Raw genomic sequence first — 27,236 nt, forward strand, 5'->3', positions numbered from 1 at the left:
AGACCACCGCCGGGCAGCAGGGGGAGGTTTTGATGTCGGTGAGGCTTAGGCGAGAGAGGCCCCGGCTTCACGCCGGCACCATTACGTTTAGGATTGACGGGACAGGAGCACAATGTCTTTGGCGACCTGAGACTGAGTTTACGAGGCAGAGGGGAGACACCTCTCTCTCTCTCTCTGGCAGGGTTCTTCACGCTACGAAAACGACTTTACCCTTTCCTTCCCCGAGACTCTTTACACTTTCCTGTTTGAATCTGTTCTATATATTTTCAGATCGACTTGCTTGACTTGCTGCTCTCTCTCTCTCACACACAGACACACACACACAAACAGACACACAAGAGTTTATATATTTCATGAACTCTTTCCTAATCACTGGCACTGAAATGCTCTGTTGATTTCTGTATTTATGTCATCTGCTTGTTGTTAGCCTTCTGGCACGATTGCAGGGGTGGTAAAAAAAATAATACCAACAGCGGAAAAACCAACTGTAAGCACACAAGGTACGGCACGTTCTTTTTCCTTTGTTCTCATTGGGATTGACACTGATGAGAGCGCCGCAGAGCTGTACTCACCTTTTACCACTTCAGCTTGTTGACGCAGAACACACAGACACATGGTTGTCTTGATGGAAAATGTTTTTGTTTTGGGGATTTCCTTCTTTTTTTTTTCATGGCAAGAACTCACCTTAGATGATGTTACCGGCGGTATCCTAAAAGCCCATATACCATGCTTTTGAAACTTTATTAGACTACCGTGCCATAAGTATAAGCCCTGTACAGCGCCCCCCCAGAGGTTATTTTTGTTGGTGCAACATGCTAAAAAAATATATTATATGTCCTATTTTTATCAGGGAAATTAGGTTTTTCCTGGTTAGGCTGAGGTTCAGATTAGGCAATGATAAAGGAGTGGTACAGGTTAGAGTGAGATTCAGATAGTCTTAAGTTTAGGCATGTACTGTACAACCAGCTGGTTAGATCCCTATTCTGGGTAAACCGTGTAACGTTTTAAAAACGGCAATATGTATTGTTTAAATTTCACGCCAATATTTGATACTTTCAAAAGGAATAGATCATAGTAGCTGATGTATTTCTAGGTACAAAAAGTAGTTATGGGACCTTTCAAAATGCGGGAATGCCCTGGATGGTGGCAGATTACAGCAGGCAGAAGGATGCGGATAGTCGAGCACTGGGAAGTATTGTATATATGCAACGCAAAGTGCTGTTAACATATTATTGTGTTGAGTTTGTGAAATGAAGTCTGTGGTGAGCCCGTTCAAATATGCTACGAGACTCCGTAACACAAGGGAAAGTACATAGCTGTTAGATTCTGATGGTTCAGCCAGTATCACTTCTTCATCTGTTTGGCTTGTGTTATCACCTCTGCATCGTTGTCGTCGTGTAGTGTCTGTGTTGTGTTTATTTCCCTCTGTCTTGTCATACTGGCTGTGCAATCTTTGTCATTCCCCTTTAATGCAACTCCGTAACCATAAGTATTCACCACCTTCGTAAGAATTCGACACTTGACAGCGTAATACCTTTCCCGGAGAAACGTTGTTTATTCCATAAACAAAACCTCATAATCAGATGGGAACCAATTCGTATTGTCCTTGAAAAGTCTATTCTGATGATCTCTCCTTTCACCCCGCTCGGGGGTCATCGCGGCCTGGTGGTTATTCCAAAAGCCTGTCGTCGTGGCACTTCTCTAGTGCTGCCCTTCCCCCCCCCCCCCCTCTCTGTGATGGGAGGAGGGAGCCGTCTCAAAGTCTCTCAAAGTCTCTGGTGGTTCCTCTCTTCTGTGTGGTTCGTTTCTCAGTCTGCCTTACACCCGGAAGAAACTCACGTTTCTATATTCTAGCCATAGCAACGACAGGCCTGGCCTCTCTTCTGGTTGTCATGTGACGCGCCGTCATGGCAACGGTTTTTAACCTTTAACACACATTAAACTGCCGTTTCATTAATGTCAAACTCTCCATCGCTCTGACCCAAACCTCCTGCCGCTGTTATCAGTTGTTTATGTGCTATGGAATGCAAACACCCTGCTCGCTGCTCCAACTGACTCCTGCTTGCCTCTAAACCGCCTCCCCCACTGTCACCATGCACAGCTGCCTCTCTGACCTGGCACCGTTAGATGCTGTCATCTCCCCCCAATATATACGTTACATACATTGAAAAACACCGACATCCTTCATAGCCTACCACAACAGGATAACAACCCTGGAGTTATCCACTACCACGCAGTCGTTTTAGTTTCAATTCGCAGGCTGCCGGACGCTACAACCTGTGCACACACAGGCAGGGGGTAATTCGTGGAATAGGTTATTACTATCGATCTTTCCTGCTGATATCTGCATGCTCCCGCCACTGCAGCGTGCGGCCAGCACAGGTCTGTACGACATCGGGCTAATGCCTTTATAGATTCTAATCCCACGGTCGGGCTTCAAGCGTTGAGGCAACAGACTCTGAACAAACCCCAGCCCGACTTGCAACCAACAACACCCCCTTTCCACACACACACACACACACACACACACACACACACACACACACACACACACACACGCACACACAATTTCTGAGATGATAAATACTAGTAATTAATTCAAAGGTGAATTCTGCTAAGCTCACGCTATTCATCACCTGTATTTATTTCCATTTCAAGAAAATCCGCTTGCATTAACCTGTTGGACCCTGGCCCTGGTTTTTATGGATGTGCTACTTAATAGCAGCTCCTAGTGCTCTGTAATGAGGCAGAAATGAACACAGGATGAAGGACCACCCCCCCCAACTTAAGAGGTGTCAGAAGATCATATTACCTCCTTTTTTCAAAATGTTTCTTTTTTTAAAAGGTACTGCAGATGTAATGGGTCCGACGGAGAAATGACGAGATTGAAAATGTGGGTGGAGTTCAATAGGGCGCCTCATTGTGTAGCTGCGGTCATTTCCATCGTTAAGCCAGAATGATTTAACGCTGATCACCGTGAAAAGTCAGACCTCATCTATCTGGCTTGAAAAACACACCGGTCCTCAAGATTCCTTTAACAAAAACGGACATATCTGTGTTAATTATCAATCTCGGCGCTCCATACCTTCTTTTTACGGTTTGATTAATGGAGGTGCTGGGTTCATCTTAATTACGTTATCAAAGGATTATTACGCCTATATATATATATGACTGTATGTCTTGGAAGTGACAGCTGTGGGGATTGAGAAGAAGAGGAAAAGAGTGTTTCAGATGAGAGGCTCAAAGGCATTTCTGCCGCCGCCGACTGTCACTCTTCCAGATATGAATCTTATTTAAAGTAGGGCCTTGATGTTTCATGCTAACAGCTGAGACCTCTTCAAGTGCTACATGTCCTTTCTATTGTTCTTCACCTGAGGCTAGTTAATCATCAAGCCAACACTTTTCTGACAGCAACGAGCCAACGCAGTGGGACGAGGAAGACAGCTCAATCCAGCATAAAACGAGACCAAGCCTTCTTATTGGACCAACATGACATGCTCTCTCTGCGGTATTCCCTAAATGGTAAATGGTGCATTTATATAGCGCTTTTATCCAAAGCGCTTTACAATTTTGTTCCTCACATTCAACTATTCATTCACACACTGACGGCGGGGGCAACCATGCAAGGTGCCAACCTGCTCATCGGGAGCAGTTAGGGGTTAAGTGTCTTGCTCAAGGACACTTCGACACGCTGCCCGGGAGGAGCGGGAATCAAACCGGGAACCTTCCGATTACCAGACAACCGCTCTACCTTCTGAGCCACTGTCGCCCCTAGCAGCCGGGTGGACCGCCGCGCGGCCTCGGGACTTCCGCAAACAACACACCTCGTCCCGGTGTCACAGCGCACTCTTCCCTGTTACACTTCAACGATGCCTCGTTCACACTTTGTGCTCTTTTAAGAGCGGTTTTGGTTTCTTAGAAAACGGTCAAATCCATCAAGACATTTTGGTTTGAACCACCATGCTTTTCCCTGACTGACACCAATATGTCAAGAAGAGGCGTTCTGCCCCTTGGCGAACTCCTCTGGAAAGGCAGCTGTATACTGTAGATATTTCCCCCAAAAGCTGTGTGAGGACGGCGATTGGCTACGACAGGCACACATACATTTGCATGTACCACCCCTCCCCCCACCCCCCACGTGGGTACAGTAACTTACCAATCACAACTCACATCATACAGACCGGTATGATATCATCAGCACAGACTTGTGGGGACTTGAGGGGGGGGGGGGGACAAAAACAAACATGACATACGTTGAAGACTTAGTTCAAGTTCAAGTCCCAGAAATAGTAATTATCTCACAGTGTTAGATCATCCGGAGAGTCATAAGCATAATATTAAATGTCGAGGTAAGGAAATTGGGAAATATCCCGCGCCCCGAGGGGAAGACTGAAGTGATCTTCCTGAAAACGGATCTTTCACACTAGCGGCAAACGCTCATTGGCAGCCAGTGTTGGAATGTGTTTGCTTGACTTAACTTGATGCGCTCACAAAACTAACGTTTCAATAAATATAATCGTCTAGCATTATATGGGGAAATGGTGTTTGTTTCCCCAAAACTAGGCGTGATCACGAGTAGAGTCAGTACCCGGATGCACCAGTCTCATGTATACTACTTTCTCACATTACTGGAGCTAGCTAGATACCAGGAGTACAGAGGAAGAGGTAGAGAAATAACAGAACTCCAGGAGTCCTTAACCAAAGCAAGGAGGTGAAATCAGAGACAGGAAGGAGACATGGAGCTCCCTCGCTACTTCTGTCACCAGTCCTGGGTGAATAAGCAAACAAGGGACTCGACAAAATGAATGGAATTAATCGTAAAATGGCTTATACCAGAAATAGCAGAGGAGGCTTATTGGATTGAGCAACATATTTGCCATGTTTAGGGTCTTAGAAACATGTTGACATTTTAAACTTTACCATTTTTTAAAAAGGGGTTTAAATAATCTTTGTTATATTTTGGGTCCATAGTACTGATGTATTTCCAGTATGGTCAAAAGGTGATGTATTTCACCTCTTTTGATTATTTAGAAAAAACTAGGGTAAACTAGGCTAACGATTTGGCTAGTTTTGACATCAAATTGAGAAGATATTTTATTTATTGAAATTGACATTCCTTATATTTAAGCAATTGATTGGTATTGCACAAGTAAATTTCACTAATGAATTAGGGATGGGCAAAACTCACAAAATATTCAATAGTCACTGGGAACTATTCAAATACTAATAAAAGATTGTACCCCCTCCATGCTCCCCCCCTCCACACACACACACACACACACACACACACACACACACACACACACACACACGATGGCCATCCCTAACATGAATGACGTGTGTTGAGTTTTCAGTGAGGACATCGCCTCCTATTAATTCCCCCACCTCTTGCTAAGTAACCTACTGCTAACTAGCTAGCATGAAAATGTATTTATGTCTCATTATTGTACCCCTCATCAGTGTATTGTAATAGGGCAGAGCACAATGGTTGGTAGAGTAGAATGATGTGTGACATTATCATGGATTCCTGATAATGGACCCTTTCTAGGCTCTGTCACACACACAGCCACGTCAGCTAGGCTATGGTTTAGGAAAATGTTTTTACCTGCTGGTAGCCTTGTGAGCAGTACTATCTTCATCATGACATGTTGGCTCATGCACACTGTATGAAAACACGCTTGTAATTAATCTAACACATTAGTTTATTTAGCTATAGCCTACAGTAGTATCAAATCACATTTCAGGAAATGTGTGTCGAGTTTTCAACTGTGTAAGTAACAGCAGGTTATTGCCTGCTGTGTTGAAAACATTGCTGGCTGTAGTTTAAAGGGGGAATTCCACTACGGGTCTCTATTATTTGTAGAAAATGTGCTTTACTATAGATTAAAATGAGCTCACAACCAACCAGGTCTGTATGTCATCAGGCCAGAGACATAACCCTAAACTACTGCTCCAGCTTCCGGCTTTACAAAGCTGCAGAAAAGGGTGGGCGTCAGGCAATGTCAGTCAAAGGTTGCCATTAGGGTGTGAACTCCATGTGAACAAATTCCCAGATAGTTTTTTTTTCTGTATTTACAACTTTATAAATACCAAAGCACATACGAGTACTATGACATTTTTATTAGCCAACATTTCAACATGTTGTCTCTGTATAAACTATAACTAACGTTGCACTCGGTGATTTGCCACATCCAATTCTACTTCTACGGCTGTGACTGGTCTCTTAAATCGAGAGTAGGTGTGAGTTCTGACCCACTGAGAAGCCTACTTGAGTAACATTCACTATTCTAGGTTGGGCCCTAACCGAGACAATTGTGTCGCTATTGAAGCATTAGACGTTACACAATTGACAATCTCAAATCCTGCCCTCTTTTCTTGATCCTCCAATCACAACTATTGCTTCCCTCAGACAAACAAGGGAAGCAACAGTTATTGGAGGATCAAGAAAAGGCGGTAGGGTTTGAGATAGGTACACTTTTTCTCATGGGTCTTTCCCATGCTCCCTCCTTGCAGAAAATGTGTCTTATTGCTCCTAGAAGTTGTAGAATCCCATTCCAAAAATATTTATAAAAATAAAATGGCAGAAGTTTTAACCTTTTAGTACTTAGCACTTTTCCATCTCCATTGTGAACTGTTGAGATGTAATTTGCCTTCCTGCCAATTTCTGCCTCTAGTTCACCTCACCTCTGGCTAGAAGCACAATATCTGGCAGGAAGGTAAGTAGCATCACCCAGAAGCTAACAATTAGCTTACAGAGAGATGGAAAAGCACTCTAAAGTACTAAAAGTGTCAAACGTTTGCCATTTTTTTTTTTTTTTAGGAGCAATTTGAGCGCCTTCGCTGCAAGGAAAGAGCTCAACAAAGAAGGATGAGATTAGGCAAGCATCAACTTCCACACAGAAGAGAAGGCAGCATAGACAATGGAGGCCTTTCATGGAATGTTTAGAATGGCCATTGGTCCTCCATGTTGGAAGATACATGAGGGAAAAAACAACTGTTGCGATGTGTTTTATAATTTGGTGTCTAATTACTGGATCGTATAAACAAGTCACAGTGGAGCGGTAATATCATGCCTTCTCTACCACTGCAAAGACATTTTCTTTTGAAATAGTTACCAATGGCAGCCATGTTGGAAGAAAAATAATGACACAAACATTCTGTGTAAGACCTGGCCCCTATTGTGTAGTGTCCATTAAAATGCTTCAGTAGTAACCAGGTTGGGAGGGTTACTTTATAAAGTAGGGATGCCCCGATCACGTTTTTTGCCACCGATACCGATCACCGATCGTCGTGAGCCATATCGGCCGATACCGATCCGATACCGATTGTCTTTGATTAAAAAGAAATAAAAAATTATTTTATATAATTTTTTTTTTTTTTTATAAAATATATATATTATATAATTAGACTTGTACTTGTATTATCTGCGACTGCGAGACATCGCCACCACGCAACAAGTCAAAATGCTCACTATCTGCAAACAGCTCCACTGTCTGTGTGTACTCTAGTAGCCCAGCTCCAAAAAGGATTCTCCGGCGCTGCAGCGGGACCCCATTGGTAACGTTAAGTGCTTTGGTCATTTCACATTCAGCAAGCCCTCAGCTCGAATACGCATTAAATCAATGTTATAAGACATTGATATCAAGAGCTATCTGTAGCTACTGCTAGCCGGCTAGATGACATTAAGACAGAACTTTAGTTCAATGGGACATTTCGTTTTGAACAGTAAACGAACGTCAGCTAACGCAAGCTAACTGAGGTATGAACATGAACTACTAGACTTTCTGGATCATTTGTTGATATCAGGAGCTATCGGTAGCTAGCCGGCTAAATACCGTTAGACAATGCCTACTAAACGTGAATAGTTGACTGGGTAATTTTGTTTAAACAGTAACGATAGCTAGGTAGCTAACGTTAGCGCAGGTCGAATGCAGTGCACTACAGACTCGAGCAGAGGAGCCGCACCTCTTTGTTTACAAACTCTACACGGGGGCGGGCGGGGCTAGGGAGGAGGAGCAGCGGCAGTTTGCAGGTCGTGTGTGTCTGAGACAGACAGCGAGTGAGAGCTGCTTGATCGGCGAATATGACTAATTATCGGAATTCACAGATTGCATATTTATACTGAGTATCGGCCGATAACGATCGGTGGCCGATCGATCGGGGCATCCCTATTATAAAGGTATTCTGTTACAATTACAAGTTACCTGTTGAAAGATGTAACTTAATACCACCACTTATAGGCTCAGCATAGAGAATGGATACTCTAGGCCAGTGGTACTCAGACTGGGCCAACTCAGGAGCCATATATTTCATATTTCTTACAAAAACAGAGGAGATGGCAGAGGAGAGGGAGGGGGTGTTAATCTAATAAAATAAAATAACATTTATTTTATATTACTTTTCAAATATAATCCTGGGAAATAACCCGTTTAACCCTCGAGAGCTAAAGTGATGTTTGTTTATAAGTGATGTAAAGTGATGTTTGGATCATATGTGTTGCTAAGTAGCCTATTTTTAAGAGCCACATTGCTAACACTAAATTACCAGAAATTGCAATTCCATTATGCCCCCCCCCCCCCCCCCCCCCCCCCCGCTGCGGGAGTGCACCGTTTAGTTTAGTTCATTTTGATCATGTTTAAAAGATCAAAAGAACAAATACAAAAATGTTTAGAGATAAGTGCCAAAACAGAGGCAAGAGACCCAGACGGGCAAGGCCTACACTTGATTCAGAAAATACATTAAACACAGAACAACAACATTATATTAGCTTTATACGAGCTCAAAGTCACAGAGGGAAGAGACAGAAATACTGAAGAAAAAAAATCTACGTTATCTACGTCCAATCGTGGTCAATTAAGAACTTACAGAGACTGCATTTGGAAACATTCAAAGAAGAAAACATTATTGCATTATTTTGAGTCATTCCAATGAATCACGCCCTTGTATTTGAAAGATAATTTGCCATGGGAGGTGTGGTAAAATGGAGGTCTTGAGTTCTGCCTGTGAACCTGTGAATATATCTGGAAATAATTATTGATATTGATATAATGATTAATAAGTATTAAGAGGTTGGGAATGGTGTTATTTTTTTAAAAGAGGTGCAGATGGCTCAAGTCTGTTAAGAGGAGGTGGCTATCCTGACAAACATCCTTTGAATTAGGTACAGTATATGTTTTGGAGATATGTACTGTTCCATATAATCTTACAGTACAGTGCAATGATAAGCTACTTTTAGCTAGCGATTTTTCCTTTTTTTAAACTGCCACTTTGAAAAATCGAAATCCCCTGCCTTATCAGAGAGCGATATAGATATTAGAATACCTTGTTTAAGTTAAAGAGCCTGCATGAGCCACAGATGAAGTTAGGAGCCATCTATTAATAATGCTACAGGAGATCCAGGAGAGACGAGAGCAGCCGGAAATACGACACACGTCAACATGGGAAATGCACTTACCGTCTTCTCAAGAAGAAGACAAGAAGATAGATACCAAGTTCCTCTCTGTGCGTTCAGTAGAAAGCTATCCGGCTGCAAGCTAGCCTAGCTTAGCACAGATGAATGGAAGCGGATACGGACCACTAGTCTAATGTTGGCGTGTTCCTTTAAGATGTCTGTTGTCTCAGCTAGGGGCTAGTTTGGGTTTGGGCTCTACATGGGTAGAAGAAATTGAAGTCACACGTAGCGCCACGTTCTGTCCTGGAAGCCAATGGAGGCTGAAGTTATTTCTGATACAATGTTCCAAGTGTTTTTTATTGTTTTATAATAAGGGGTTATGACTCTCCCATGTTGGACTCCTAGGAGTTTTTATCTTCTAGACCCTTCCATTTAGCCTCGTTCTATGGGAAGTTGAGACGGAGGAGATACAGTCTGTGCAAAAGCTTGTTCCAATAGACCTGTTCGCTGTATACGTCACTCAGTGTCCTCGCTCATCACCGGAGCCGAAAGGAACGTAATCCTGTTCAGAACAACGGCGCAGACTACAACATATTTGCATTTGTTAGCCATGCTAGCGATCTAAACAATCAATCCATGCCAAAGCTAGATATGTAAAAGGTGAAAGACTCACAGCCATGCTGATTTGGCTAAATGACATCCAGCCGTTTTCGTTTGAAACAACGTTTAGTCAGGGGAGTGCCATGGTTTCTCCATAGAGCCCTGTTGTATTATTTTAGCGCAGCAACTCACGCAAGTCCGGGGCAACTTAGTCACGTGACTCAGTTGGTATTGCTGATTGGCTCGAATATGGTATGTTTGTATACAGTGAACAGGTCTATAGCAAGTAAGCATTTTGAGTATGATAGCTTGAAACTATTTTAAGTTAAACCCAACAGAAATACTAACAACTTGTGGAACACATATTTTATGACACAACTATGTTGATGCTGCATTCATTGTGTATTGATCAAGTATTAGCCTACTCTACGAGGGCCACCGTCAAATAAAGAGACTGAAGAGGATTTTGTCAAGTAAAACCAACAGTTTATCTTACTGATATCTAAAATAGTTTTCCATACATCTGGGGCTTCTTTGCAAATTAATGCAATAATTTTCACGTATGGTGCTTATTAAAGATCAAAGCATAGTTGGAAATATTATTGGCAAGCCCTGAACCACCACCTAATCAACCAGGGGGGGGGGGGGCAGTCCTAATTACTACTGCATACTATTAGAGCTTTTAGACACAGCTTATCTCTCAAATAGTACTGGGATCTGATCTCTGAAGGATTATTTGGGGAGTCAGTCACATTTTACCCAAAGAGTTCTATTATATATATTATATAGCATTAGCCTAATCCATATTCAATTTGATGTTTTTCAACAAATTACTGTATATTCCCCACTTCATGACAAAACATCCCCGTCGACAGGCATACAACCATTTCAAATGTTGCGTGAGTCCTCTCAAAGCAGTGTAGCATCTTAATTGAATATGGATGTCTTTTTGTTTTTATATATAACCCGAGGAGCCTCCAGCTCGATAAGAATGGTTGACCAAGCCTCGGAAAGGTGACCTTTCTCCAGGGAAGTAAGGGGACAAGCTAGAGCTTCAGGGATAGGTCGGTGTGTCTTTGTTCATTTTCCGCCAAGACATTATTATTATTATTATTATTGAGTCTTTTGTCACGTCTGTGCCCCCCGAATGTCCGTTTGAATCATCTGTACGACTGCCCATCCCCCGTCCCCAACACAGGCTTGTACATGGGCATTTTGTTTTTGTAAAAGGTGTTTTGATTGATTGATTGAACTGTCATTCGTTCTTTCCACGAGACACTGACTTACCGTAGCCGGACGCTATGAAAGATTGTTCTTTTGTTTTCTTTTATATAAATAGACAATACTGTTACATAAAAGTGTGCCTGAAAACCAACAGAGAGTACTATCTGGAATAAAGGAGCGAGAGAGAGAGATAAACACTGTTATTATACAATCAATTGTATTACTTTTGGGGCACCAGGGGGGCTGCTCTGGAGGAGTTGAGGGATGTCGTAATTTCCCCACATGGAATCATAATTGGACATTTATATGTAAAAGTCAAAAATAGAGCTAAGGGTTTGCCTGGATGTACCAAAACACACATCCCAACACTACGTATGAAACACGAGGGTACCTCAAGCCGAACGCTAGGTTCAGAGAAGCCCAGCAGCAGCCCTTTGTGCTCCCCACGCTGTGTATAACATGTAAATATCTTCAAACATATAATGTGTATTATGAAGTCTGAGGTGACGGAGGAGAAAAAAAAAAAAAAAGAAGATGCATATTATTTATGGAGACAAACTATTTTGTTAAATAGAATTGAAAAGAAGTGTTATTCAGTAAAAGCGAGTGAGTGGATTTCTTTCTTTGCTTCAATCCTTCTTTCTCTCTTTATTGTCTTTTCACAGCACCGCTGGATCCGTTTGGTACCCTTTCCGGTCACTGTACACTCTGCATGAACACACACACACACACACACAATTACGTTTACATATAGTCATTTAGCTGATGCTTTTATCGAAAGCGACTTAGAAATTGTGAACAAGTCAGCAGGATGGGTACATCTCTGGCAGCAGCTAAGGATAAGTGGTATTGTTCGTCAAACTTGAGTGCTACACTCTGAATGCATAGTACTATATTAGCATAGTAGGTAGTCGTATATGGATAGCATAGTAGATAGTAGTATAGACATAGTAGCAAAGTACATAATTGTAAAAGTATTTAGTATTTCAGATAATGATTGAAGAGGTGTGTTTTTAGTAGACAGTGGAAAATTGGGCGGGTTTCAGCTCAGTCAGTACAACTGCAGTGGGCAGTTCATTCCACCATTGTGGAGCAGTGGCGTCCTTTCAGTAAAAGGCAAGGTATGGCGAGGAGGGGTTGGGGGGGGGTGAAGGGGGTGTTTCCCCCCCTTGGTGGATTTTTTTGGTCAAATCAGTTGTGCAATAGTCACTTTTGGTGAGTTGTTTCTATACAATTCAGTTATATGACATTTAGGTATGACACAGGACTACACAAGCATTTTTAGTATAGAAATGTGTTAACAGACTAAAGCAGGGAACCACAATATTTTGCATACGAATTATGCAGAATGTAATATCATAACTGTCTATTACTTTTCTTGCAATTGAGCCAATTTTCCTTAGGTACGGTTTTGAGGTGTGTGTTCAACAGAATGTAGTATCAAAAACACATTCACAAAAAGTATGGGTTACTGAATGCTGAACTGCACTGTTATAATCACTAAGCCATTGTAAGACCTTACCTGTGTCCCTGTATCACTTGTCTCTGCTGCCCTTTGATAAAAAAACTTCAGGGGCGCGAGAAGTCCGCGGGGAGTGGGGGTGCTGAGATATTGATCGTTTTTGATAAAAAAAAATTTTTATATATAATTTTTTTTTATATAAAATATATATATTATATAATTATACTTGTAGTTGTATTGTCTGCGAGACATCGCCACCACGCAACACGTCAAAATGCTCGCTATCAGCAAACAGCTCCACATGTCTGTCAGTCATAACCAACACTCTCGTTCACTAGGATACTATGATGAATTGAAAATGGGGGACCCTGATGTAAACAAGACGAAAGTCTTTCTCTGGTCTGCATCCCCTTAACAATTGTATGTATTGAGCTGTACTGTACTGTACCCATTCTGCAATCTGTTAAATAAACTTTTCAATCAAACTTTTCAATCAAAACAGCTGCCCAACTCCGCGCTCTGATCGTTCTGATGCACACATCACAGCCCAGCTTACCCCATCTGGCTGTTGCGCCCTCTGTGTCACTGTCGCAACAACAATAGCTGCAGGAGCGATAATAATAATAACAACACACATTACCTATTCCGAAGACGGTAAAACACAGAAGGTGGTCTTGCGTTCAGGAGTGGTGGAAATAAACTCCTTCATGACAACATGAATGTCCAGTGAGTCCAGAATATCCGGATGCATATGCTGCAGCAAGTCCAGGTTATTATTATTAAAGAAATCAGAGACATTTCTTTTCTGAGACACAAGTAAACACACTCTCCACTTCAGACAGTCCTCCCTCTCTGCAATTCGTTCCCGCATACAACATCGCCGACAGATATATTCCTTTACTGCGAATTGTCCCAAAACAAAAACTATTCCAGGCCGCTATTTATTTTACCAACGGATTTCCAGTTCCGCGTTGACGCTTCCAGGCCGCGTCTATTCGAATCCCAACCGGTTCATGAGTGGCTACACGCTGTTTTAATAACACTGCATTATCGAGACAGCGCCCCTATGGATCTGGCAATGAATTCCAAGAGTAGGGTAAATCTGCAGTGCCGTTCCGCTCTATGACATTGAGTAGCGTCGGTATTCCAATGGAATAAAGGCCAAAACCACCTTGCAGTTGCAGTTACCCTCCCCGCCAGCAGGGGGTGCTGGAGCACCCGTCGCACCCCCACTTGGCGCGTCCTTGCCCTATGTCCATTTTCCTTCTTTTTTGGGCATATTTCAGTTAGTCACAGTAAAAGTCACCTAGTAAAAGTGAGATAATTGACAATATCATAACATGCTAGGGCTGTACCGAATAGTTCGAAGCTTCGTTCATAATGTTGACATTCAAATTCTAAATCAACATAAAAGATTGTAAAAAAAAAAAAAAAAATTTGCCATACCAAATGGATGCCCCTGTTGTGGAGCGAGGGAAGATGGGAGGTCTTGAGTTAAGAGACCATTGACCAGAGGTAGGAGGGAGCACACATACAGACCAAATAACAGATACGTGCACACAGCAATCCCCCGATATTCTTTTTGATTGCTGGGATTTGAACATGTGGACCATCTGGTCACCAACCTGCTTCTCTAACCTCAAGGCCACTGATGTCCCCTCACACGAGGTTGAAGATAAATTGGTGATCACAAAAAAAGGTTTTAAATCTCTATTTGAGGTTAAGATTAGGCATGAGGTCTCTCCGGTAAGGTTAAGGTTTATTTACAACTTCTTTAGGTGTTGTCACTAGTTGGCCAAGATGCAAAAAAATACGAACGTGTCATAATTTCCACCTATCTGGCTAATTTCCACAGCGAGATAGCGTGGAGATAGTGAGGCCTCAGGGTTTTCTACTGCACACTGACTGCAAGGGGGTATTACTCACCGGTTCAATCCCCCATTCCAATTCATTACCAGACAGCCCGAGCTTCTGTCCTGTCCGCACCACTAATTGCCTCCCCCCACGGACGGGAAGGGGGAAGCAATTTAATGCGGCGCGCAGCAATCAATAGCAATTAGGCGCATCCCTAACTAATCCCATTGAAAAAAGCATCTTGGGAGACGGCCAGTAGAAGACTTCAGGAAGAGCACGGCCAGGAATCTGCAGCCTTGCACCGACGGAACGCCACTTAAAGCCCCAGCTTGGTGTTTATTTTTCACCATATACATAAATGTGGGGTGTATTCACATACATTCTTGAAACTTTTTGATTTACTTTTTAACACACTGAAAAATCTGAAATTGTTTACAAACATTAGCAAGGAAAACCTTTTACAGACACAATCACCTACAGTACAATTAAAAAACCCATGGGTTTATAGTGTTATGATAGTAATGTCTCCATTCCTATTATATATATTTATTTATTTTGGGGTGGTGGGGCTAGCCAGTTGTTTACATTTTAATTGCGAATTGGGCTTTTAACTCATTGACCGCCATGCTTAAGTGCATCGCAGATGTATTGTTGAAATCAGGTTACCTCACCTGATTATTTAAACCACGCCTGCACGACTTGGATAGTCCCAGAAAAAAAACGATACCATTCCCAGTGGAGTGCAATACCAGCCGGAAGGCGTAGGGGGCGGTATTTGCCCTTTTGCAAGCTCAGACCCATTCCCAACGATAACATCAGGCTGGATGGATGAAAATGAATGGATATCGCTAATAAAAGAAATAACCAAAACCCGACTATACTCGTGATTGGCGCTCAAGCGATGGCGAGTTAACCCGACTATACTCATGATTGGCGCTGAATGAGTTAAGAGCACACAGCACGGTGTCACATGAAAGCACACAGGAACACGCACGCACACATACACGCGGACACACACGCAGAGTTACACACCCACATATTGCAGACAAAAGGAAAACGAGTTATTTGTTTCTTCTCCAGAGTAACACAGTGACGAGACAATGCATTCCCTTGCTTTGCCTACACTACACTTCGTCTTTCTTTTCTATAGATCTTTTGTGTATGTTGGTTTGTTCTCACAGGAACATTACCAGTAATATATATATATTATATCCCCAAACGCCCCCGACCGCCACTGCAGGTTTTTCGTGGACGCGATAACTTTTCCTCTAGCACCACCATCAGTCCAAATGTTCTTTCTAATGAGTGTCTCGAATACCTTTCGTTATCTTTTCTAAATTGGTGTGCACATTCATGACTCCACAAGGAAGATTGATTTAGGTGACTGTGTGACCTTTCCTCTAGCACCGAACTTAAGTTTATCTCCTGACTCATTTGTCTCATTAGTCATGACACTGGTCTCCAGAGATGTGTCTACTCATGCACAACAACTTTGCCATAAGGAGTCTCACCAAACCGGCTGTCTGGAATCATGGGCCAAACCACATGACCACCAGATCAAATCAGATTGGGGGCGACAGTGGCTCGGGAGGTAGGGCAGTCGTCTGGTAATCCAGAGGTTCCTGGTTCGATTCCCGCTCCTCCCGGGCAGCGTGTCGAAGTGTCCTTGAGCAAGTCACTTAACTCCGAATTGCTCCTGATGAACAGGTTGGCACCTTGCTTGGTTGCCTCCGCCGTCGGTGTGTGAATGTGTGAATGAATGGGTCAAATGTGAGGAACAAATTGTAAAGCGCTTTGGATAAAAGTGCTATGTAAATGCAGCCATTTACCATCAAATCAAATTTAGGAAAAACACATGAACAGGAAGTGATTTGTTACTTGTGAACGCACTGTCCGATTTCCACCAAACTTGACAAATCTGTTTGCCTTACAATAGCAAGGAGGTCTGTGAAGTTCTTGAGGTCATCTTGACTCATGGTGGCATTATTCTCATGAAACTAAAAACATTAACTATTCCTCAATGGCTCCTATTACGGGCATGGTCAAAAGGTGGATTGATAATCTGGGCCGTTAGGGGAAATACTTGCCGTCACCGTTTAGATATTTAACTCTGGTGAGCTAGCTTGAACAAAGCAACACATTTATCTCCCTGCTGCGACACACTGTTAGTACAAAGCAGATTGTTTATTTTTACTTATGAAACAAATTAAACATAAAAGGTATGTCTTCTTTCTTTTTTCATGGAATGACAAACATGATAGAAACTGTAGTCACACTTTAGACATGCATGTGCTTTTCCTAAGCCACAATGGATTTTTTTAAGCAGGAACAAAGAAAAGGCTTTCGATTCTGAAATCGTGCTCTACATTCCACCAACAACGATGGAAACTCCTTAAATTAAACTTCTTAAATGACATGAACATAAAGGAGGACTGTCCTGGACTAAGTAATGGATTAACTGAGCCATCCTTCGCCTGTATTCTGTGGTCATTACCTTGCCAACTCATGATGGACTATGGGTTGTTTTCACATCCGCCATTATGTGTCCCAAATTTCACTAGGAGAATTTGGTGTCTTGCTAAGCAGCAGCTATGGCTACAGTTGACTTCCTGTCGGGTTTGTTGCCGTTTTTGGCAAGATCAAAACATGGTAATGATGAACAATTGTAAAGTTTAGCTGAATAAAACCACATTTTCTCGATCTGGAAATTCTGAATAATATTGGTTCAATGTATTTCTTCATCAAGACGCAAATGATTCCTTGGCTGTAGTGACAGCTGACCGGAAATCAGTTCTTAGTTCAGTAGCCAGTTCCAGAATGCTGGTTTGTGTTTGTTGTTGTCAATCTCAGTTTTTATTGAGATAGGTCAATAGAAACCACTTATATGTGACTATTTTGTGACTAGGCTGATCTAGTAAGCTGCAATTGTAACTACGTGTAAAGACTGCCATCAAGCGTATCTGCAATTCCTCAGGTTGTACAGACTACACCTTCATATAATGATCTTATTTCTATATAAAGGTAAGTGCTACATTCTTCCTCGAGGTAGAGGCCTGTCACCTATGTTGGAAACACAAATAAACACATGTTGGAAGAGGCTACATTAAAACTGTATAACAATAACAAATTGTATTCATTAGTATCTTATTATCAATTCTGACTGGAGCAGTAATAAAAAGTCACACGCCCCCATGTTTTGCGGAGTAATGTGAGCACTCCATCACTGCACAGAAATTACACATTTGCATCGTTACAGTATCTCGCCTGCTACGAGTAGAAAGGATAACAAACAGTCCAATAGACCCTCCTAGGTTGTCAGCCTTCCAGCATGGTGATGCATGAACACAGGTTCAACTTATCCCTAACCATTGGTAATAATCACACTGAAAACAATCACGTCTCTTCTGTGACGGCGTGGCACAAAGTAAACAAGCGTGAACTAAGGCTGAGCCCCGGGGACGGGCAGCAGGCGGAAGGCCGCCACACAGTCCATGAGCCAGGTGGTGGGGGCCGACCACACCTTGCCACGCCTCACCCTGGAGGGCATGTGGATCCTCCGCGGATCGGAGAGGATGTACTGCGTGCACAGGGCCTGGTCGGTGCCCGGCAGGGCGTGATAGGCGGCGGTGTTGAGCGTCTGCGTCACGTCACTGTCGGGTTTGGGCTGCCTGTTCAGGAGCCGCCCTCCTCCCTCACGCACCAACTGGACCAGGTCCTCTCTGGGAGGCGTCTTGAAGGAGCCCAGGAGGAAGAAGAAGCAGCCGTCGAACAGCAGGGGGAGCTGAGAGAGAGACGGAGAGAGAGAGAGAGCGACACAGAGAGAGAGAGCGACACAGAGAGAGAGAGAGCGACACAGAGAGAGAGATAGAGAGGGAAAGAGAGATAGAGAGAGAGAGCGAGAGAAAAGGAGAGATAGAGGGAGAGAGAGACTAGGTGTTTGAAAAATGAAAAATAAGTCATTTAGTGATTTACCCCCAAAAAGTGTTTCAAATTAGCACTTTCTGGTGCATCACAGCCCTCGCGCAGAAAACAAACAGACGACTGTTAGATCTCTTATCTTGCTCCGTTTTAAAAGATACTAATCATTCAGAGGAAGCCGACAGATAGAAGCCCTAGCATGCCGTCTCTCCCCTCTGCTTAGAAGGAATTAAAATGCTGCTGAATCACTGCATTGGCACAATACCTCTGCTTCTGCCTTACCAACAGTGGTGAGTGTGTGTGTCTGTGTGTGTGAGAGTCTGTCTGTGTGCATTATATCACCTAGAGCAGGGGTGGCCAACCCGCGGCTATTTGCCCGTTAATGTGAGGCTCCTCAATCCATTTATAAAAAATTTATAAAATGTAATGTATATTTCTTGTTCTTGTGTCTGTTACTAGGCTTGAGTAAATTGTAATGAACCAAAGGAGAATATCAATTCTATATATATAATTTGTTTGTATCTTTGACTGAATAACACAAGATGATTAAACAGAAGGTTTTGTAGATACAGTACTGAATTCTGCCATCCGGACGCATGCAATTTGATATCAGGCCTATAAATTACCTTATTATGGCCAAGCCGCACATCTATGGATCGGGCAAAATCTCCCCTTTCCAATGGCAGAGTTCAATCTGGATTTAGTACCACCAGGCGTGATTCACAAACCGTGAATGAAATCTACTCTAAGTACAGTTACTTTTTTATAATGTAAAATTCTCCACCATTTTTCATCAGATTGCAACGCCGTTTTTTGCTAGACGTTCACAGAAAGGTAGAGAAACGAACTGTATTCTGTTTTATGGCAATAGCATTCAGGTTTGTGGGAGATAATCCCGGAAAATAAGAGAAATAAAAAAGTAAATCCAGAATGCATATGATTGACAGGGGCTGGCGTGAGCTGGGTAGTGTAGTTTTTCAGAATTCGAAAGCCCATCGAAAGCCATGGATCTCTTCCTTCAAAATACTACATTTACTTTTGGCTGCCCCACTTCCTCCCGTCAATATGCGCCAGGTTCCGACTCAATGCCCTGATATTTCTATAATCTTATATTTCACTAATAAGTTAAAATCATTGGTAAACAAACGTAATGCTGAAAATATACACTTTGACTGTTGTTTTGACACGGTTAGGGTCTTTACTCTTGGCTACATTTGAAAAGAAAACGCAATGCAACATTAATTCATACATTCTGTAGAGATGGATTTATGGCGTGATGTCATTTGCGGTCCAGTACCGGATTGCTTGGGCTTAAGAGGTTACTGTGAGGCCCAAATAAAAAACACATTAGCAACTTCAGAGGTCAGAGGGTAGGACCTATAAACACATGAAGGGTGCCGTGACTGAAAAAAAGGTTGAGAAACGCTGGTATATATGGTGTGGCTCTTTGTGGTACCACAGTAATTTTTGTGGCTCTTAGTCTCTGACTGGTTGGCCACCCCTGACCTAGAGCATTGGTGTGTGTACACAGTAAAGGTGTAGGTAGGCAACGTTACAGTACTACATTTCAACACTAATGCTTGTGGGTATGTATGTGTGAATGCACTTAATGACAGACAGCACTGGAGTAGGAGTCTGGTTTGTGGGTCTGGCAAGCATTGTATGCTGCATTACCAACGACATTGGTGGGTGTTTGTGTTTGTGTGGGTGTGTGTGTGTGTGCATGCATGCTGCTACAGTATATAACCAACAGCACTTGTGTGAGTCTGTGTTGTATACTACATGACCAATGGCATTGGTGTGTGTGTGTGTTTGCACACAATGTTACCAACGGCACTGGTATGCGAGTATGTGTGCTACATTACCAATGGTGTGTGTTAGGGCTGACCCCTATTAGTCGATTAGGATTTCACCCATCTAATGAACACACTAGACAAATATCAAGATGTATCCATCAGTGGACCAATTGCATGCTTTTGCAGAGGACAAGAAGCCTTCAGTCGACTCCTTCAGACATTAAGCACCCCCCACAGCCCAAATGGCATGTTAAAAAAACAAATAATAATTATACTTTATTTTATTTAATTTTATAATGTTTGAGTCGACTAATAGTCGACTAACGGCAAATTTTGGCCAATCATAGTCGACTATCCAAATCCTTAGTCGGGGACAGCCCTAGTGTGTGTATGTGTGTGTGCATGTTTGTGTGTATGTGTGTGTGTGCGCGTTATATTTACCAACAATCAGTGTGTGAGTCTGTCGTGTGTGTTACATTACCAAAGACACTATTACAAACAACACAGAGTTTGTGTTGTGCACTATATTACCATCAAAATACTGGTGTGTGTTTGTGTGTGTATGTGTGAGTCTGTGTGTGTATGCGTGAGTCTCTGTGTGTGTGTGTATGCGTGAGTCTCTGTGTGTGTGTGTGTGTGTGTGCATGTGTGTGTGCCAGGAGGCGACTTTTAGCGGTGCAGTCCTTCTGAGTTCAAACTCTGGACTGCTTAGCATTGCTGTTTAAAGCACTAGTGAATCAGGCCACCTGGGGACATTCTATTCACAGCACCAGTGAACTCAATTGTTTCCTGCTGTAAATGGCTCCTCTCCAGAGTTCCTTTAGGCGTAGCGGGGTTCACTGGCTGCACTCTGGTCCTGCTCCCCGTTGCGTACAATGTGCGTGTTTCTGTACATGCGGTTGTCTCCTTAACCCTTTCACTACCACACTACCAAATGGTTATAACCCTTTCACTGCGACAATACAAAAGGTTAAGCCTTTCACTGCCACACGACAAAGGGTTAACCCTTTCACAACCACACTACAGAAGGTTAACCTTAGGTCATGCTAAAATTGGGATTATTTTTAACGATTTAACACTTTCAGTGCCGTTCACGGATAAACACGTTTCTGGAGCCCGACCGTTGAGTGCCAATCACTGATTAACCCGTTTCTGGATCGTTATTTCTTTTATTCGCTATTTCCATTGATAATTCATCGGGCAGCCTGTGCAGGCTGTCCTGAATGGGTCTGAGATCGCAAACGTCCAATACCGCCGTCTAACGCCTTGCGGCCGCTATTGCACATACTTGGATTCCCTCTGGCTCAGCCTGTATGTTGATCTAACAAATCCAGTCCCCGGTTTTCCTACTCGGGCAGTAGCACCGTTCATAACACATGGATTGGGGAGAATCAAGCACCGTGGATTCATGTATTTTCGTGGATTATCTTGGCAACACGATCGAGATCAATACTTGGAATGGCGATCAGATAATTGGATTATTCTTTTTGCAGTACATCCTAGTCAAGGTAAGTGCTATATGTTATCAATTTTGCGTTGATCCAAGCATGCCTTTATCGTGACCCGTGCGTGTCCTGTAACGTTACTCCACAACGTATGCCGTTGGTGACGATCGAAGCATAACCCCCCCCTTTCATGCATGCATGATGATACCGATAATCTAACGTTGATTTCAGATTGATTGTCGATCAAAGAGAGGAATGGCACGCTTCCTAGTGAAATGCAATAAAACGCTGTTTAGCAACGTTTCCTGGGATTATACAGAATTACTCTAAAACTATACTCATATTCACCACAGTATAAAACTTGCATGTTGACCGGAAGAAACTCAATGACAATCGACTATATTATTAGATCCATAGCTATAATATTTAATATAGTTTTAGCACTGCAAACACCGGCATGTACCCCCGTTCATTACAGCACTGGCACACACGGCCATACGCCCACAGCAACCTCTGGCGCCCAATGTGTTAAGAGCACAATGGCCGCCATGTGAATATGGTCAATCTGTCTTGTTTTTTTTATTAACATTTTTTCTAATTAGTAATTTATAGCTACAGCAAAAAGCAAACTTGCATTGAAACTAATCAACTTTATGTAATTAGTAAAACACTCCAGTGAAACACAATTAGTGCAGACTGGCATGTTGGTTATCCTTGTAACAAAAAACTTGGCACATGTCTGTCATGAGGAGCAACACAACAGTCAGCAGCAGCATGCAGTCCTTCCAAGAGGCAGTCCACCAATCGCCTGCCGGGGGCGGCAACAATCTTCCACTCGAGGCCGCGGTCTCTGGCCTCACCCCGATCTTGATGTCAGAGGTACTCTCACATCTCATTTGGGGTGGGCGCGGAGTGTGCAGCAGGGTGCAAATTTAAGGACGCTTTTCTGCCTGTATTTTCTGCTTTGTGATGTTGAAAATATTGAAACAATGACCAGGATTAATAATTGGTTTCACTATATAGAAGGCATAGGGACACATTTACAGCTCAAAAACACAATCCAGTATTTTAATTATTCTTTAAAGGCATAGTTCAGATTTATTTTTACAATAAGTGGTATGAAATACTTACCAGCGGTGTAATTGATGTATAACCATTAGCTTACTTAGTCCTGGTCAGGGTTATGCTAACGTCACGGTGACCAATTGCAGCCACTCTTATTGTCTGGGACCAAATACGGCCACGCCCCACTCCCAGCAAAAAGTGGGAATCTCTAGAATGGGTTTGGGGCGGCGCTGTATACGGAAGTAGCTCTCAAGGTGACGATTAGACAACACCTTTTTGTTGTCAGTAGATGGCAGCATTGGTTTAAAATTAAAGGCTGAAAATGTTGAGAACTACAACACTGCATTTCCCAAGAGCGTTAGCACAGGTCGCAGGTCACTGGGATGTGTCTATATTCTCCGACGTGATCTGAACAGCGTTAAACTAATACTGCGACCTCGGTATAGCGACCGTGAATGGCCAACTAATTATCTTAACAAAAGTGCGCTGGTAGCATTACATATGTTGTCTAAAGGGGGACATATGGTACAATTTAAGATTCTAATGATAATCGGCATATAAAGGACAAGATAAAGCATCGTTAATTTGTAAGAAACCTCAATGAAAACAGCGCAGGGTGCTATTGTTATGAAAATGTGATAGAATCCTATAAAAATGTGGACGCATTTGGCCTATGTTCCGTTAGTTATACTGGCTACTTGCCAGTAATGTAATCGTTGTATAACCATTAGCTTACTTACAGAGTCTAGTGGTCGGGATTCTGGCCTGGGTTCCGAGCGATCCGGGAACGTTCAGACAGGCAGCAAGGAGTCTTGAAACAAAAAGATTTGAATCCACACCACAACATGAAGACAAGTAGAAAACCGCAGTCCTCCAATTTCCAATGCTTGATTCTCCTCTCAGACCATGTCTTGGAACTAGCCCCAGTGCATGGGCAGTTACGCCACACTGGGGTTAGAGAAGAATCACACGTAGGAAACGCGGAAGAACTGCTGTTTTATGTTGTGGAGTGGATTAAAACCTGTTTCAAGACCCTGTTTGCTGCCTGTCTGAAGCTGCCCATAGTAAGCAGACGGTTATACATTGATTACATTACTGGCAAGCAGTGTTAATTTTGTCAACGAAAATAATGACTAAATAATATGGTCGTCAACAAAGCTTTTTCCCCCCGACGACAACGAGACCTGATTTCACGTTAACGTATTTGAGCACCATGCTTAAAGGGCCAACCACGTATATATACGTGGTAAACTCGTTTTTGCTTTTATTGCATTTTAATAACCTACTCAATGTCACGGAGCGGCACTGCAGATATACCCTACTCTTGGGATTCGGAAAAGTGCATTACCGGCCAGATCCTGGTAGTGGCGCTGTCTCGAGAATAGAGTACTCCTTGTTTTCAGAACGGATGTTATTTCTTTTTCATTCTGGCCTACTTTTTCTGTTAGCCTGAAGCTATGCCTTCATCAGATCGCATGGAATACTGTTTGCGACGCAGAATTCAGTATGCAGTAAAGGAATATAGCATCAGCCAATGGACATATCGATCTACCAGATGGCGATCAATAACTGGGAAATCCTTTTTGAGATCCAACCGGCCACAGGTTGACATATGAACTATTTGACATAAAGTACAGCCCGATCGCTCTCATAGCCAAGCCTCTCATCAGCGTATGATGCTACAATAACGAATGCCGTTATTGGTAATCAATAATCAGAAACGACTTCCCCCACCCCCCCACCCCTTTCATGCATTCATGGTGGAACATGATATCGATCATATGCATTTTGATTTTTATCTCTAGCTTGTGTATGGCCGAAAACGCCAATCGATTTAACGTTATTAGCTTAGCGCCCTATAACTACCGTTGCAGGAATTATACCAGACCATTCCGATATAACGTTCATATTCACGACGCTATAAAATGGGAACGTATTGATGAAAAAAAATTCTTTATGGCATATTGAAGGGAAGGTTTATAGTGTCAATTGACAATGAGAATGGACACAGCAATAATTTTAAATATAGATTTAGCTCTACAAACAACCTCACGCCCAGTTAAACCTTGTTATGAGAAGCTGGCCTTATAGAGTGGGGCCCGTCTAATCCCTGTGGCCGTCAATGTGTTAATGTAGATCATGTGACACTAACGTGACTCAATTATTTATGCATTATAGTTAACCCATTCTCCGCCGGGCATTGTACCCATCCTAAACCATCCTCTGCCAGCTCTATTTGTCTATGGAGATGTTCACCTTCTTTGCAGGGCTATAACTTTTTAAATTGTATTGCTAAATTGACATTACTATGGCCCATTCAACATCAATTATCTGTCGTTCAGGTAGAGCTGCCGCGGTATTGATTATTTCCTTACCGCACAAATTTGCAAAATATTTCCTACCGCCGCGGTTATTACCAAAAAAATTTAAAAAAAAAGTTTGAATGCATTTTTTTTTTTTAGTAGTAGTCTACTCTTTATAGCATATAGCCTGCCTCTAGTCTAAATGTCTATCTTTAGAGGATGACTTTGCAGCATGAATATTGTTTGGGATTCGGCAAGCACGCATTAGTTATTGAAAGTGAAACACGGATTCGAAGTTTCCCCTCTGGTCGTGCGCAGTTCACTCGGTGTCGCGGGCAGGGGTGGTTACCCCTAACCCCCCCGACCCTTTCTTATTATTATTACTATAAAGTTACTACTTTATAATAAAGGCATTCGTTTTGTGGCATTGACATTATATAGTTATACGTTCAATAACATCAGCGTATTTACCGGACCATAGCAAGCAATACTCTATTCATATCTCAGTTCCTTTCTTTGCTCAGAGCGTGCTGAGTTGTCCCATTCTGCGGTCTGTTAATAAAGTTTTCAATCAGACAAGTGTATAGAACGAAGGGCTTTTATTATAACATTCGTTGCAGACAGTAAAATCATTATGTCTCGTTTAGTACTCCTGAGGCGCGATGGTAGTCCACTCCGGCGGAGAGTTAAAGCTAACGTTATTAGCCGTGTTGTGATGAGCTGACATTCAGGACGTAAAAAACGAATACGCGCTTGCCGATTGGTGGTAACACACTGCATGACGCTACAACGTGTGACGCGTCTCTCTTCTGACCAATCAGTGGTCTGCAATGTTTCACGTGACTTTTCTGGTACCCAATAGGGTCGCTTGGAACCTCGATAGAGGAGTAGGGTATATCTGCAGAGCCGCAAGCCCAATGAGAGGAGGGTAATTTATTATTATTATTATAAAAAACAGCGGTGACGCGGTATTCAGCCTACTCTGCGGTGGCCGTGATGTAACAGCGATACCGCGGTAATGCGGTAATCGCGGCAGCTCTACGTTCAGGATGTAGGAACGTTTTACTTTTTCATTCACACATTCATACAAAAATACGGTCTAGAGTATAAATATGTTTTTATCGTTTTCTGCAGTATTTCATAGAACGTGAGATATAGCCATAAATGCATATATTAGATAATCAAATGCAGTTTGATACCGATCGACGCCAGATTAAAAATGTCAACTGTACATGATCCTAGACGTTATGACTCATCATGCGCGGATGAACGGAGGGGTCGTTTATAATTCCGTGACCGACGTTAAATGATTCATGTAGTATGGGTGATATATTGATCAGAGCAGTTTGTATCGAAAATGGTAAAGAAAAAATGCTGAAACTCACCCCAGTCTCCTCGTAGCGTTGGGTGATGAGAGGGGAGCAAAAAGGGATGTTGATCGATGCGATCCATTGCCAGGTTGTATATTACTAATACACGTCCAAATAATGTTGATTATTGAGTTATGGCAAAGATCCATATCCACGGTGTCTGTATTGAGCCCTGGGACGATCACCGAGTGGCCGGACGAAAATAGGGGACGGACCAAGCACTTCCGACCACTTCCGGTTTGGCAACTTGTCGATCGGCCACCAGGTGGCGGTATTGAAGCGTTGCAGAGTTGAGCGGAGTCCTACAGCACCAGCCAAGACTCCGTGGGTGAAATGTGAATGACGCCTTACGGCGTCATTGGCAGATTACGCATGGCTGAGAATGACGTGTTAACACGTCATCGGCGGAGAATGGGTTTAACTACATCTGAGGACACAAAAATGTACTTTACAAAAACCATGACGAATTCTCTCTTAATTTATGTTGACTAAAACAAGATGAGACAAAATAATTATAACTTTTAGAATAATTCACGTTATTATTTCAGCATTTCCCATTTCCGTTTCCAGCTAATCGATAGCTAAAAGCCAAGCTATGTGAGGCTAAAGACCGCGTCCCAGGTCTCTCTTGACTACAGCTTAATAGCTTATACCAATAACCATGAACGGAATCTGCTACTCTCTCAACACTTCTGCGGCAGCCGAAGAGTTCTACCAAAAGAAAGGTAATGTTGGTATGAAAAGAAAAGACACAGACGAGTACTAACACAGAGTGAGATGGACCCTACTAGTATGTTGTTAATGAATC

General features: G+C 42.6%; 1 protein-coding gene across 1 annotated transcript in view; it reads right to left on the reverse strand.

Moving 5' to 3' along the window:
• Window positions 1-16,759: 16,759 nt before the first annotated feature.
• bard1 (BRCA1 associated RING domain 1) overlaps window positions 16,760-27,236 on the reverse strand; it is a 129,554-nt gene continuing 119,077 nt past the window's right edge. The window contains exon 11 of the mRNA XM_084311649.1: window positions 16,760-18,312. Within this exon, the coding sequence (XP_084167775.1) occupies window positions 17,971-18,312 (342 nt within the window). The 3' untranslated portion in view covers window positions 16,760-17,970. The remainder of the gene's footprint in view (window positions 18,313-27,236) is intronic.

Source organism: Notolepis coatsorum (assembly GCF_963971535.1).
Source record: "Notolepis coatsorum genome assembly, chromosome: 3".
NCBI lineage: Eukaryota > Metazoa > Chordata > Actinopteri > Aulopiformes > Paralepididae > Notolepis > Notolepis coatsorum.